Source organism: Anopheles marshallii, chromosome 3, assembly GCF_943734725.1.
Source record: "Anopheles marshallii chromosome 3, idAnoMarsDA_429_01, whole genome shotgun sequence".
NCBI lineage: Eukaryota > Metazoa > Arthropoda > Insecta > Diptera > Culicidae > Anopheles > Anopheles marshallii.
This window is the reverse complement of record NC_071327.1, coordinates 18,839,845-18,854,670: the sequence shown is the minus strand read 5'-3', so window position 1 is coordinate 18,854,670 and position 14,826 is coordinate 18,839,845. Positions and strand designations below refer to the sequence as shown.

Genomic DNA, 14,826 nt, shown 5'->3' with positions numbered 1-14,826 from the left:
ATCACACACCAACACACCATTCCCGGTGGGGTGGGGTGGAAAACGTATGGTGGGTATGTGGGAAAGAAAAAAAAAACAAAAGTTCCATATTCCAAGTGTCAAAGCTTGTCAGTTAAGCACGACGATAAGGAAAGTGGATTTGGTGTTTTTTTGTTGCTGTTGTTGTCTGGTAAGTATTCCCGGGATGAAGGGATGTAACGGGACCATGGGGTACATTGGGTGGAAGAGAAGAAAATACAGCAACACTTCCGACAGCTTCCGAGACAATCTGATTTCGGAGGCGTGTGGAAAAAGTGATTTATTTGCCACCTTTTTTTTCTATCATTTTCTTGTCGCTAAAAGGCCTCAGCCTTATGTCAGTCCTCTGCACTGTAGAAGATGTTGCCATAACGACGACTCGCAGCAACCGGCTGTGTTTGTGTGTTGGGGGGATCGTTTTGAGTTTAATTCGATTTGTGGACGAAACCTACCGGGTAGGAGCTACTTTTAGGATGGCTCAAGTGGGACAATACTAAACGACATCAAGCGTGACTGGATCGTGAACTTGAGGAGTTGGATAATTGAACTCTACGGAAGCATTCTCGATAAGTGGTTTGCCGTAATTGATATCGTCTTGTCCATCGTCGTTATCATCATCAGCGTGTTTCCTAATTCCTTAAGTTCTCAGCCTAAAAAATAAAGCAAAAACACTAATTGTAGACTCATCCCGTGTCTCACTCGACTACGCCACTCAACACAAAGAATTGCGGACATCACATACCCCCGAATAATGATGCTTTTCCACCCAATTGATTATGCGTGCATCGGCCGGTAGTTTTAGTTGAGTGAGTTTGAGCTTGCCCTGCAAGGTGGGTAGTGTGATGCCGCGTATTCAAAGATGTGCACACCATTCGCAGCAGGCAACCGGGTGACCTTCGCGGCCTAGCTTCCTAGCTGGCGGATGCGTGGAAGCGTAACCATGCCCATAACTCCGACCTGACCTGGCGTTTGTTGAAACGTAGGTCCATTGAAGGGTTGGTGTTTTTTGTTGCTCACTCCCTTGTGAATTACTAACTGGAGCGTGTATGATCCTTTCCCGATGATGGACGATGAAGTTGAAGTTGGATGACATTGATGCACGTGGCGCTAATGAGAGGTACGTTGCACCGCACCGCATTTGATTCTAACGGACCGAGAGTGTTTGTTTGAGGCGAACTGTTGAGGCGCATTCGAGTGGCAATGTGGATCATCATGATTAATTAATTAGTGGATGTCGTATAGACTTGCATTCCTCGAACAGACAGACAGACAAAGCGCTTCGGTTTAGGCAAATGCGGAACACAGCGCTGGAGTAGCGTTACCGATAGCTTCTAGAATGTACACGATGACTTCGTACCATGTGAGCGTTTCCCAAAATATCTCATCCATCATTTCCTTTCCGAAAAAAATGATCGACATCTTCGTTCCGCTAGGCATCTACGTTGGCTACGTTCTCTTTCTTTTAGACCAAACTCAACCATCAACCGCAAGAAACATCAAATCGACATCAGAAACACGTGATGCACGGAAATTCTGGAGGGAAATTCCCACCCTGCCGCAACATACCAACATGAACAGAAAAAAACCAGTCCAAAGTGAACGAACTCCCGGAGATGTATGCTGCAACATTGCATCGCTGCTTCCATCCAGGGGAGGCATTGGGGCCAGGTTGTGGTGGCGTCTATGTTTCGTCAGCTGCAACTGCAAGGAACCACCGTACCAGTTTGCAACGGTTTGGCTGCAAACGGACGAGAACCAGTTAGTGACACATGCACGGGTCCCTGGTACGAGGGTTCAATCTTACGCTGGGCGCCATCCATCATTTCTGGTCGCCATACCCGCAACATCCATCATCATTTTTGGAGAGAATTTGTGGGCCTGATTTCCCGAAAAATGTTCTTTTTTTTGCTGATGAACAACACACACACAAGGTTTTAAGAAGGGGCAGTATGCTTTGAAAAGTTTGAAAAGAGCACGAATTGTTCTGCGGCTTACCGTTACTGTGTCCGAACAACCTTAAACTCTTTTACCTACAGTACCTCGGAGGTCTCGGCATGACATTAGCTTGCTAGCCATGTTTAGGACACTCGTCCGGTGTCCGGTTTTTGAGCAGAAGACGGCTACCCTTAAACTGAAACGTGCCCAACATAGAGCGAGTTGAAGGTGTGTTGTTTTTTATTTTATGGCGCCCGGGTCTACAACACACCGTCCACGGGGTAGGTCCGTTCGATCGGGAGAGGGGACCGCAACCACACCGGTGCAATGTTGTTGCTGTTGGTGGTGGTGGTGATGAGTGGTGGAACGTATAAAAACAACGGTACGGTCCGGCGGTAGCGCTTAGTAGTGACCGATAGAGCGTTGCATGCGGAGGTATCTGCGATTTCCGACGATTCGAGCAACGAAAGTGAAAACTAGCCGCGTACAGCGTAGCCAGGTGAGAGCGAAAGCGTGTACCATCCCGGGCCCATAGCGTGTGTGCGTGTGTGTGTTTCGGTTCTGTGGAGTTGTTTCGGGCTGGTTTTGTGGGTTTTTACGATGGAAAGTCATTTTCTATTGGTCAGCGAGACGCATTTCCCAGGAGATGTTGGTCGGTGATGTAACATTGCATTTAAAGAGCCATTTCATAATCCATAACTGATTGCATTTGCAGACCGAAGTTGTCGTACTCGGACGCACAACGTACACGGTTTTGGACCATCCGGCGTACGGCGTATTGAGATGAAGTGAACGTCATGTGTGTGGTTACTGTGGCGAGGATCACGGGTTCGATGTCGCGGGTGCGCATATGTAGACCACGACCGTGCGCTTATGTAATTAGCCGTGCTGGTTGTCGTCGGTTCTGCGCAACAGCGCCCACCATGACACCACCGTATCAAACTCCCAAATCGGACCATAATGAATGGGCAAAGATCTGAAAGGGAGGGCGAGGAGGTGTCCACCGGTGAGCAGCTTTTGCTATTGCAAAAGTGAAGCCAAAATGTAGCGCAAAAGCACACGATCTTACACGATCGTGGTGGTCGAATCGCGGCAATCCACACGCTACCGGTACGTTGGAACGGTGGGATCATTGCTGCCAGCTGTGATGTTTCACCGAATGATACGGCGCCGCAGCCTACTTATCCATATAATAGTTTAATAGTGCTGCCGTCCGTGGGGTCCGTCGGCTTTAGAGACCCGAGTGCCAAGAGTCTAATTAAAATGTACATGCAATGGTTCATACATTTAAAGGTCTACCTGGGCCGTCTGGAATTAATGTTGTTGCCGCGTGCTCTACCTGTACCGGGCGTGGTGGAAGGTGATCAAGAAATTAGTTTTGTAACAACACTCAGACGGCAGTGCTGTTGGGTGGGATTTTTTTCTCTTAATTGTTATGACATTTTTCACTCCAAAGACAGTTATCGCCATTGCCGCCAGGCTGTGTGATGGACAAGTTTTGGCAAGCAGAGCGGTAAAGGGAATATGCGGATAATGGTGCAGGGTAGCCGAAAAGTGAGACACAATGTTGGCCAAGTTCATGTCATGGTCAGCTGACGCAGACACCCAGTCGGCGTTATGTTTGCGTCGCTGATTTTGTTTGTTTCGTTTCGTGTCCACCTTCTGGCGAGAGCTTTCCTCCCGCTCCAGACGTGTGAAGATGGACACCAAACACAATCGGTCGCTTTGTGATGTGGAAAGACGTGAATTGGATTGCGCTAGGCATGAGAGACATGTGGGTTGGTTTGTAGTTACCGTACGTACGATGCATCAAGCATTGTTTCATTATTGTGCGCTGTTTACGCGAGCTGCGGTCACAGTCAACAAGCAGTACAATATTGCTTTATTTTTATGGCTTACCCTTTTGAAAATGTATGACGCAAAGTACGTGGTCAATATGGTGCTTTATGCATTGGTGATTTTAACCTTTGACGTGCATATTCTCAGCCGGTCGTGGAGAATTATTGACACGGAGTAGTATTTGCTCAATTACACGGGTGAGAAGGTTGTGCTAAATGTGCAACCATCTTGTACGCCAATAAGTTTCTCCGATCTACCTGCAAGCCCTTGAAGTGGTTAATGCACGCGGGAAGGTGGGGTGCCCAAGGTGACGAGTAATGCGAACAGTAATTAGCATGCGAATCATCCGACTTCAGAGGTTTGAGTTTTGAGTGATTGAACCGTCGTGATTTGTAAGCGGGAAAGGTTATATAATTAAGGGGTTTTCGTGTTATTTTGATTTTCAATAATAACTTAAAATGCTACATAAATCCTTGAAGAAAAATATTCATAACCAATCGCAACGATCAAAGAGTTCCTCAGAGGAAACATAACCTGAAAATTGGTTCGATTTCTTGGAATCAATTCGAATCCCCCGTTGCGCCTTTAGTTAAACGTGGCACGGCGAGTGTATGCCAACGATACGTCAATTTACTTCAATTCTTCAAACGATTACACTTTATTCGTTTGGAAAATCGGGTGTCGGGAAAAAAGGGGCCCCCCATTATGCGGGTGCCTTGGTGTGCATGTGTCGCGAGGATTTTTGTTGACATGTACATGTTCGTCCCCAAAGTTGTTCCTTTTTTTTCCTGCTGTAGCAAACATGTAAACCGCGAAATTGAATCTGTATCCTTCCTGCCTGCTTGCAGCGAGCGTGTAAAAGCTGTGTTGAAATTCTTTCCTCCCGCGTCGCAATGTTTGTGATAAAGCTTTTGCTTTTACAGACTTTAACGGAAGGGAAAAAAAACCTGAAGAAACGTGCCTCAAAATGTAAAATTCCTTCGCGCCATAAGCGTGTTGCCATCTAGAACCGATTTATCATGTTTATCCGATGACCCGATGAAGGCGCCACATTCACGAACGAACGGGAAAAACACAACCGTTTGCCCAAGGCAAGGCCACGAGTCGGCGTCGATGTAAATTTGGGTAATTTGTCGGATTTACATTAATTACCGGTACTAGTGGGGGTGGGGGAGGTAAGAAAATCGCTTCCCTCGTCGCTTTCACGGTTGAAGAAAAGGGACGTTAATTTGATTTGGCGAAAAACGCGTAGAACGCGACCACGCTTCCGGTGGTGTAATTCTACTGTACATGTTGAAATGGTGAGCGACTTCGGCTCGAACAAGCTTCCTTCAAACAAGCTCCATTTGCTCCCCATACCTTCATTCCCTCAAGGGCCACGGGTTTCGGTATGCTAATGCAATAATGGTCCCATGCTTTTGCGTTATAATGGCAGAAGTAGCATCTGTAGCAGATTAAATTGAATCAACCTCGCCGGGAGGATGAGAACCTTTCGGGTAGGATTCTTTAATGATCATCTAATCTCGTTACGAGAAATTATTTGGCCAGAGCATCATTTACGGGGACAACTTTTCGGTTCCGTCACGCTTGGGAAAGTGTCACCAATGATAATAACGTTATCGAGTGCCTTTGCTTGCAGCAAACGAATACGACGAGCGAATTGTTGTTCAAATGCGAATGGTGATTAAATGATGCTGCTGGTGCTTGTAGTTCGCTGGCACAATTCGGCAAGTTGTTTTGCTCGACGAACGTTGGCCGAGTCTGTGTCTCAAGTTCAACGTTAAACGGCAGGTAGCTGGCCGAATAATGGGTATTTGGGGGCGGGATTGGAATCGAATCCTTCAGCGTTTCGCTTGGTTTCGCTTGCTCGCAGTCGCCAGCCAGCGAGCCGTAAACTCCCGTGTGCCTGGGGCCAGAAATGCTTGCACACGCCGTACCCGTGATTGGAATGATGATGAGCGATAATTTTTTATTGGAGTTGGAATGTGAGCGCATTGCGTTGTAATCGTTGCAGGTTAGCACGGTACACGGATGATGGGGGACTTAGTGGATTGTTGTTTTGTGTCGATATTTTTTTATGGTCGATCAATGCGAGCACGTTGTGGTGCGGGTTTGGAAAGACCTTTTGAAAAATACAATGTGCGTGAAGTTGGTCGACGAAAAAAAAAACCCCAGGAGAATTTATTCTTTTAGGTGTCATTAGCGAGCTGTCCGTTCAAATTAAATTAAGCAAAATAATAGCTTCCAAATTGGTAATGCAGTTTCTCGAGGAAGAGGAATATAAAATCAATTTGACCTTGACAATCACTAACGATGCTGTTTCATACGTTTGTTTTTCAGACAGGCATTCGTAAAGAAAGGAATTACTACGCACCACAACAACACAATGAAGCACCTGACGATGGTTGCCATTTTGGCGATGGTGGTAGTGCTGGCCAGCGCCCAGAAGTACACCGACAAGTTCGACAACATTGATGTGGACCGTGTGCTGTCGAACGATCGAATTCTCAACAACTACCTCAAGTGTCTGCTCGATAAGGGACCGTGCACCCAGGAGGGTCGTGAGCTGAAGAGTAAGTATCCGAATCTGTTGAGGGAGCAAAGGACGTTTTGAAGTTAAAGTTAGGATTTAAATATGTTGAGTTGATTGTGGTATAGTTTGATTAACACAGAGCTTGTATGGCTATAATTCATGAAATAGTAGAGAGAAAAAGAATCAAGAAACTCAACAATAGTAAGTCACTTTTTATTACAAAGCCATACTACATGCTACGAATCTTATAGGAACTTTCAAGAGTCATTTACTTTCCATGAGCACAACTCCAATAGTGCTGCAGTCGAATGAATGCTAATTCACCGCTAATTTCCCTACCTATTTCCACAGAAACGCTTCCCGATGCACTGAAAACCAACTGTGAGAAGTGTAGCGAGAAGCAACGGACAAGCTCCCGCAAGGTAATCGCCCATCTCGAGGACCGTAAGCCACAGGAATGGAAGAAACTGCTTGACAAGTACGACCCGGAAGGTATCTACAAGAGCAAGTACGAGAAGCTCAACAAGCGATCGTAAAGAGTGGGGCGTGGATCTACCCATTCTGTCCTGCTCGGTTAGGTGCACCGTACAGGGGAGGTAAACATCCCCTAGGACAGCTGGTGGATCATGAGCGGCAAAAGGGAAATATTAGCAGAGGATTTTTACGTGAGGACTTTTTTGAAGAATGTGATATAATTGTGCGCGTCGACCGATGTCTGGGAGTGAGAGTGAGAAAGAACATAAAGCAACAATCTATTGAGGATGCAAGTGAGCCTTGTTTGTTAGGTCTCAGACAATGGCAGAGTTTATAGGATGCATTTCTGTTTGAAAATTTATACTCATTTTGAACACAGCAGTTCCTCACGGCTATAGGGAAGTGAAACAAACAGTGACAGCGTGGTAGGAAGTGTAACGAGCCATAATTTATTTGACTTTCTATCCGAGAATTGATAATAAAACCAACCCTTAGAATAACGTAAAATTTTGTTCGTTGAGATTAAAGCTCCTGGTAAACACGACCAGGATGTATGAATGTAGTTGTGGATTCGAAGAATTGTGGAGAAAGCATTTGATTCGAAATCGCCAGCAACGAGAATTCAATTTCCTGCCGTTTTCCTAGTGTGCATCCGACAAGTTTGGGGAAAATGTGAGAATCAGAACGAAATTCACCAATCCTGCACAGGACACGAGTATAATCGTGTCTATTCCAAGTGTGCAAACATCGCCCATGAATAAATGCAACACCGGGCGGACAGAATCGGGGCGGGCTGACGATTGCATGCACATGTGAACGTACGGCATGTTTTTCCAGCTCGTGTTTTTCCCATGTCCTTTGGAAGGACCTTTCCGTTGCATAGCATGGGACGGTTGTTCGCTTCGGCCACTGCAGCATTCCGGTTAAACAAACAATGCGTTCCAGCTGCACGAACGCTCGCCAAGCACACAAAGAATGCTATCGTTACACGGACGTGTCCTTGCGAGTCCTTGCGAGTACGGCAAGCGGACACAACCCACCGACATCGCGCTAAACAGGGCGGACCTTATCCTTCCGTGCGAATCTTAACGACATGCAAAAAAAAGTCCCTCTTGTTTGTTGGTGAAATGTCGCTGCTTACAACCTATTTCATTTCTATTAAGCATGTAAAGCTGCCCGCAGGACAACTGTGTTCCGGTTGGTGTTGTTTACATCCGCTTCCGTACCGCCAGGCGCTTGTCAGTGGGGAAGTTGTTGGTGACTTGGACGGTAAATAAATTTACAACACCAACACCAAGCCGAGTGGCCGATTAATGGTTACCAGGAGCTCGTGCACCGTGTGCTCGAGGTACGAGGTATGAAATTGTTGACAAGTTTGTCTTACTTAAACGACAAACGATCCATCAGTATTTAGTACTGGGAGTAATGTAAGCGCAGTGCATATCTAGAATAAAGTGTTGAGTGACTCTATGAATCTTTGAACAGAATTAATTAATTCGAATCTTTATTTCCGCTTCAGGGCTCCAAAGGGAATGATCCGATTTCTCTGAGGATTCAAGAATCTTTTAAGAGTCGCTTTCCGATTTGTATGACTCCTCACTAAAGCTTAAAGTTAACTCTTCTCATACCACTCTCGAGATAAATGTCTAGAGTTCTTTATTGAGAAAAGCTTCATAAACAACCTGTTGAACGAGAAAGAATTAATGTAAATATATATTTATTTAATAATATAGTTACAATTATTTTTAGTAATCATTTTCAACACAAACTGTTGATTAAATATGCATTGAAGTTATTATATTATTTGCCGCAAAATTTACAATCAAAACAATTGCGGCTGTAACGTTCATGCCAAAGAACAAAACGATCGCCGAAGCTTTTGAGCTTTCAAACGATGATCTTTCACACCGTTGACAGCCGAGGTGATGCTGCCTGGTTGAGTGCCTTCGCTCGCGAGATCACACACCTTCCGGGTAGGGAGTGAGAGAACTGAGTGCACAACCCGACCGCCGTTACGTTATAAAAGCGAACACCGCCTATTGGAACTCGGCCATTTCGTTTTCTTCGGTCTGATCGGTGCAGTGATTGCGTAAACCGAAATCTCTCGCTTCCATTTGTGTGTGTGTTTGCGTTGCTACGGATCCCCTGCGAAACCTGAAGGACATCGTCCAGTAGGTTGCAACATGTGGTGGAAGAAGCTTGGCGTCGCCTTGCTGCTAGTGGTAGCCAGCAGCCAGTACGTGCAATCGCAGCAGGCGAAGGTTCTGTGCTACTATGATGCGGCCAACTTCCTGATCGAAGGTAAGTCACGGTCAACGGACCGGTCGCGCCGGTATCCCATTGCCGGTCAATTGAACGCGGGTGCGTGTAAGGTGATGTCATCCGCTGTCGACCTAGACCGATTTATGGCCCCCGATTGTGTGTGCGCGAATGCGGAGACGAGCCTCGAATTGGTAATGGTGTGACTTTTTTTTTTGCTTTATTCGTTGTTGCTTTCTCACATCTCTTTCCATTTTCAATTGTTGCAAACGGGCGTCACGCAGATGCCGGCAGGCATGCGCCGGTAAAGATAGAGGCGAGGGTTTTCGTTATAGTTGTGATTTGATTTGCTGATTAGCCGGTTTGGAGGTTGCACGATACGATCAAGAATTGTAAGGCGATCTTTCAGAACAGCGAAGTAAATGGAAACTTTCCAAGGTACGGAAGAAGAAGCTACTTAATATGTTAATAAGCTTGTTATGATACGCATCGCACACAGCAGGGGATGACGAGGAAAATGGATGCAATGGTACAGATTATTTTAAATTGACACTTCAAGTTGCAATTAAAATTTATGCAGATTGCTTCATAACGTTTGACAGGGGGGCATCGTTTTTTAACGATCTACCAATTTGTCAGACAAGCTGTAATTACTTTTGTGGTGTCTAATCCCAGACACAAGTATTACATTGCTGCCAGTTGTCAGTAAATAATGTAAGACGTATTTTCATAGACATTTGAATATTTAAACGATATTTGCCACGTAGGAGCCACAATATTTATTCTTCCCAGCAGTGCTGAGGCTAAAGATGATTGTTTGGCCGCAAGCAAGTAATTATCACCCTCTCGACAGGGCGACTCTATGAAGTCCATGTTTAACGAAGCTCGACAAGTGCTAGAACATTCGAAAAACACTGTTCGGACATGTTGTAAACACACCGGCAGTGTTGTTTTGTTCTGCAGGAATCACCGCAAATTACGTAAACACCACCGAACTCATTTGGGCACTGTTTGATTGCTTTGTCTAGTGATTGGGTAAGCAAGTGTATACCAACCGGGTAGATGACAAAATGGGTCTCGGGGATTTTTTGTGTGTGCTCCGTTCGTTATCGGTTACAAACGAGCGTTTGGTACTGCACAGCTGAGAAGAAAACATGAGAAAATGGTAATCGAAGTTCCGTGCCTGAAGTATGGGATCCACTTTCGCCACTTTGATTATCACTTTTGGAAGCGATGGTTTGCGCTCGTGGCTGATGATAACCTTTTACCGGGTGTGAGGATTAGTTTGAACTGGCCTGCCCTCAGACATCATGTAGCAATTGCGATAAGAACACAGACGAGCGATGGTCTTTTTTTGGGGGCCATGCGTTCCTTTTAAGTACATTAATATTGTGATAATTATTCTTGTCTCCCTCATGACCAGGATTGGGAAAAGTATCCCTTGCGGACATTGATGTGGCCCTCCCCTTCTGCACACATCTCGTCTACGGTTATGCCGGAATTGATGTTGAGACGCACAAAGCGGTTAGCCGTCAACCGAACCTGGATTTGGACACTGGCAAGGGCAACTACCGTACGGTGACGCAGCTCAAGAGCAAATATCCCTCGCTGAAGGTGCTGCTCGGTCTCGGTGGCTACAAGTTTTCCGAACCTTCGATAAAGTACCTGTCGCTGCTCGAGTCTGGAGCGGCTCGTATCACCTTCATCAACTCGGTGTACTCGCTGCTGAAGACGTACGGATTCGATGGCGTCGATCTGGAATGGCAGTTCCCGATGAACAAGCCGAAGAAGGTACGCTCCACGCTCGGCGGTGTGTGGCACGGATTCAAGAAAGTGTTCAGCGGTGATAGCGTGCTGGACGAGAAGGCCGACGAACATCGGGAGGAATTTACGGCTCTGCTTCGTGAGCTGAAGAATGCGTTCCGATCGGATGGCTATCTGCTGGGTGTTACGGTGTTGCCGCACGTCAACTCGTCGATCTTCATGGACATTCCGGCTATTATCAACTATCTGGACTTTGTGAACATTGCCGCGTATGATCAGCAGACACCGACGCGTAACAGCAAGGAGGCGGACCATGTGGCACCACTGTACGAGCTGACCGATCGTGTTCCCGGCAACAATGTGGACGGCCAGGTCCGTCAATGGTGAGTGATAATACCTTGGGAAATTTCTTGATGTTCGTCTAACCAGTACCTACACACCTTTCGCAGGCTGTCACAAAATGCACCAGCGTCGAAGTTGATCGTTTCCATTCCCACGTTCGGCCGTGGCTGGAAGATGACCGGAGATTCGGGAATTACTGGCGTTCCACCGCTTCCCGCCGACGGTCCATCGAATCCTGGCCATCAGACCCAAACCGAGGGCTTCTACAGCTGGGCTGAAGTGTGTGCCATGCTGCCGAACCCGAGTAACACCGCACTGAAGGGTGCCGAGGGTCCGTTGCGCAAGGTTGGTGATCCTACCAAGCGGTTCGGATCGTACGCGTTCCGTCTGCCGGACAGCAATGGTGAGCACGGGGTGTGGGTGTCCTATGAGGATCCCGACACGGCGGGCAACAAGGCAGGATACGTGAAGGCCAAGAATCTGGGTGGCATTGCCATCAACGATCTGGCGTACGATGACTTCCGCGGTAGCTGCGCTGGGGAAAAGTTCCCGATCCTGCGTGCGGCCAAATATCGGCTGTAAGAAAGATGTTGATTGAAGCAATCGACCGTTGTTTTGGGAGTAGGCATATTGTTATGCCTGCGACACAATTAGAGGATAATGATTTATTTTGAATAAAACAAAACACTGAATGAATGTACCAAAAAACTTTTTTACTTACACTTAGTTTAATCCACGAGTTTAGTATATTTATGATGGAATTATGTATAGTGGCTCAATTTGCAGTACTATCTGGCATTTTTATTAATCTATTACGCTTGTCAGCTGTTCAATTCTTCGAAACGTCTCTTAACCCTAGGGCAAAACAATCTCGTTACGAAACGTTACCAATTGAGCTAGTCCGCAGGAGGGCAAAGTAAACAACCGGCATTATCATTGACTCGGTTCTTCGTTAACAAGAAGAGTGACACAGCATCAACAAAACAACATCATCCACCGTGGTGTGTCCAAATAAACGAACAATCATGTTTATTGCCATGGGTAGCAGTGGGCAGAGACGAATCCAAACCGGCTTCAAGAAGCGTTCGACAGTACGATCAATCTATCGAGTGATGAGATCTTGTCAAGGCGGGCCTAACACTATAAATCATCCTAAGGTCGAACTAGTTCTGAACCCGGGGGTCAACAGATAACGAGAAAAAAAAACTCACACATCTGTAAACAAATAAATTTAGACAAATCCAGTTTGAAATAGAACCTCACAAAAAAAAAACCGGTCCAGCAAATAGAATTGAAAGGGAGAAGCAGAGGATCGTGTATTGCTGAACTCTCTGGAACTCTCGATTTCGCCCAGCATCTGTTTTGGTGCGGTTGACGTTGCTCGATAGCGGCGAGTGATCGGGCGAGAGATGATCACTCATCGAGAGTGTCGGAACGGCTTCGCACACAGCATCCCGCTGCTCGATCCGTTATAAGAGCTGATCGGTACCGCGCCGTACGTATCAGTTTTGTGCAAGTCGTCGTGGAAGCTGCTAGAAGTTCGATCGTGTGTCTGCGGGGTTGAGTTGAGGTCGCTATCAAATATGTGGTCGGTGAGATTGGGCGTCCTGGCGCTGGTGCTGGGACTGCTCGGTGTGTCCGTGCGGGCGCAAAACGCTACGACAGGACCGAAGGTGCTTTGTTACTACAACGGTAGCAGCTCGCTGAAGGAAGGTTAGTAAGGAATGGTTGCGATGGGTTGAGCATGTGTGTCTTGCATTGTGTGATTAATTAATGTCACTTAGTGTGCGTCTCTGTGCATTCGTTTAAGCCAAGTTGATAAGACCATTATCAGGTTGAGTGCTTGCACGCGTAGAGCTTTGATGCTTCAGACGAACATTCTGAGAATTGCAAGCAAATGTGGCAACCATTTGCTTCATTGACATGGAAATTAATCACTTGATCGCTCGTCTTATCCCCGTCCGGATCGTCCCTGTGTTTTGACCCACGCTGATTCATACTCACTCTATCTTTCTCTCTTACCCTCTCCCTCTCATACGAATCATTTTGTTTTTAGGTCTGGGTAAAGTGACGGTGTCCGATATAGAGCTAGCGTTGCCCTTCTGTACGCATCTTATCTATGGCTACGCGGGAGTGAACACTGAAACGTACCGAGTGCGCTCGCTAAATGAAGATCTCGATCTAGACTCGGGCAAGAGCCACTTTCGGGCAGTGACGACCCTGAAGCGACGTTACCCGGGGTTAAAGGTGTTCTTGAGCGTCGGCAACTATTACGACTTGGGTGATGAAAAACCGTTCGAGAAGTATCTGTTGCTGCTGGAATCACCCGGTGCACGCACAGCGTTCGTGAACAGCGCTTACTCGCTCCTGAAGACGTACGAGTTCGATGGGCTTGATCTGGCCTGGCAGTTCCCGCAGACGAAACCGAAGCGCATCCGCGGATGGACCGGCAAGCTGTGGCACGGCTTCAAGAAGCTGTTCACGGGCGATAGCGTTCTCGACCCGAAGGCGGACGAACACCGGGAGGAGTTTACGGCGCTGGTTCGTGATCTGAAGAACGCATTCGTGCACGATAAGTTCCAGCTCGGCTACACGCAGCTGCCGCACGTGAATCAAACCATCTTCCTGGACATTCCGCTGGTGAAGGAAAGCATTGATTACGTAAATATCGCCGCATACGATCAGCAAACACCGGAGCGTAACCCGAAGGAGGGAGATTATACGGCACCGATCTACGAACCGAGCGAGCGTGTCAAGGGCAACAATGTGGACGATAAGGTGAAGGCCTGGCACTCGCAGGGCACCCCTCTGGACAAGATTGTCGTCGGTATTGCGACGTACGGTCGCGGATGGAAGCTCGTCGAGGAGTCGGGCATTACCGGTGTGCCACCGATACCGGCCGATGGTCCATCACCGCCCGGACCGTACACCAACATTCCCGGGTTCTACAGCTTCGGTGAGGTGTGTGCGCAACTGCCGAATCCGGGCAACGTTAATCTGAAGGGTGCCGGCTATCCGTTGCGAAAGGTTAACGATCCGACGAAACGGTTCGGTTCGTACGCCTTCCGCGTTGTGGACGAGAATGCGAAGGACGGCATTTGGGTGTCGTATGAGGATCCGGAAAGTGCCGGTAACAAGGCGGCGTACGTGAAGGCGAAGGGTTTGGGCGGCATTTCGATCAACGATCTGGCGTTGGATGATTTCCGTGGCACGTGCTCGGGTGATAAGTTCCCGATTCTGCGTGCGGCCAAGTATCGGCTGTGAGCCGTAAGGGACCAGTGACTGCATATTCCAATTAGTGCGCTGTGTAGCTATAGCGAAGGATTACATCAGATTTCCAACCCATGACAAAGTCGGGACAACTCGTCTGTATGTTCGAGAAGCGAAAACTAATCGCAAATAAAAGAGTAACCGTTTTTTTTATTCGCCCTTTTTTAGTTGATTTTCACGAAAATGTAAAGAAAAAACGCTTGTAATGTTAATGTAAATGTGATATTAATCTTTGTTTGTATCTAGGGATGGATTTAGGAGAACAAACAGCATACAAACCACGAGAGCATTATTTATCAAAGGTCAGTCAGAACAGTAAAGAATGGAAAATGGAAGTAATTGTACCTCTGTGCTTCTGGGACCAGTAATACCCTTTGTGGGCAGGATTCTCT

The 14,826-nt window shown here is 47.0% G+C and overlaps 2 protein-coding genes across 4 annotated transcripts; both read left to right on the top strand.

Moving 5' to 3' along the window:
• Positions 1-6,178: 6,178 nt before the first annotated feature.
• LOC128714632 (chitinase-like protein Idgf4) lies at positions 6,179-11,746 on the top strand. 3 transcript variants are annotated; one of them, XM_053809507.1, is made up of 5 exons: positions 6,179-6,240; positions 7,637-7,652; positions 9,061-9,100; positions 10,482-11,205; positions 11,272-11,746. In XM_053809507.1, the coding sequence occupies exons 1-5, from the start codon at positions 6,179-6,181 to the stop codon at positions 11,744-11,746; spliced, it is 1,317 nt and encodes a 438-aa protein (XP_053665482.1). The 3 variants fall into 3 exon arrangements, with proteins under 3 accessions (XP_053665482.1, XP_053665483.1, XP_053665481.1); XM_053809506.1 differs by lacking the exons at positions 6,179-6,240; positions 7,637-7,652 and having other exon boundaries at positions 8,983-9,100; XM_053809508.1 differs by lacking the exons at positions 7,637-7,652; positions 9,061-9,100; positions 10,482-11,205; positions 11,272-11,746 and adding an exon at positions 6,677-6,861 and having other exon boundaries at positions 6,179-6,365.
• A 1,001-nt stretch (positions 11,747-12,747) lies between these two features.
• On the top strand, positions 12,748-14,428 carry LOC128714631 (chitinase-like protein Idgf4). Its single transcript, XM_053809505.1, has 2 exons — positions 12,748-12,877; positions 13,221-14,428. Exons 1-2 carry the CDS (start codon positions 12,748-12,750, stop codon positions 14,426-14,428), a joined length of 1,338 nt encoding a protein of 445 aa, XP_053665480.1.
• Positions 14,429-14,826: the final 398 nt, after the last annotated feature.

Excerpts from the sequence above, each read along its gene's own strand:
- LOC128714631 (XM_053809505.1), top strand. The coding sequence starts at position 12,748 with ATGTGGTCGGTGAGATTGGGCGTCCTGGCGCTGGTGCTGGGACTGCTC. Across the intron at positions 12,878-13,220 it reads TAGCAGCTCGCTGAAGGAAG|GTCTGGGTAAAGTGACGGTG; the intron begins GTTAGTAAGGAA and ends TTTTGTTTTTAG.
- LOC128714632 (XM_053809507.1), top strand. The coding sequence starts at position 6,179 with ATGAAGCACCTGACGATGGTTGCCATTTTGGCGATGGTGGTAGTGCTG. Across the intron at positions 9,101-10,481 it reads GGCCAACTTCCTGATCGAAG|GATTGGGAAAAGTATCCCTT; the intron begins GTAAGTCACGGT and ends CCTCATGACCAG. Across the intron at positions 11,206-11,271 it reads GACGGCCAGGTCCGTCAATG|GCTGTCACAAAATGCACCAG; the intron begins GTGAGTGATAAT and ends CACCTTTCGCAG.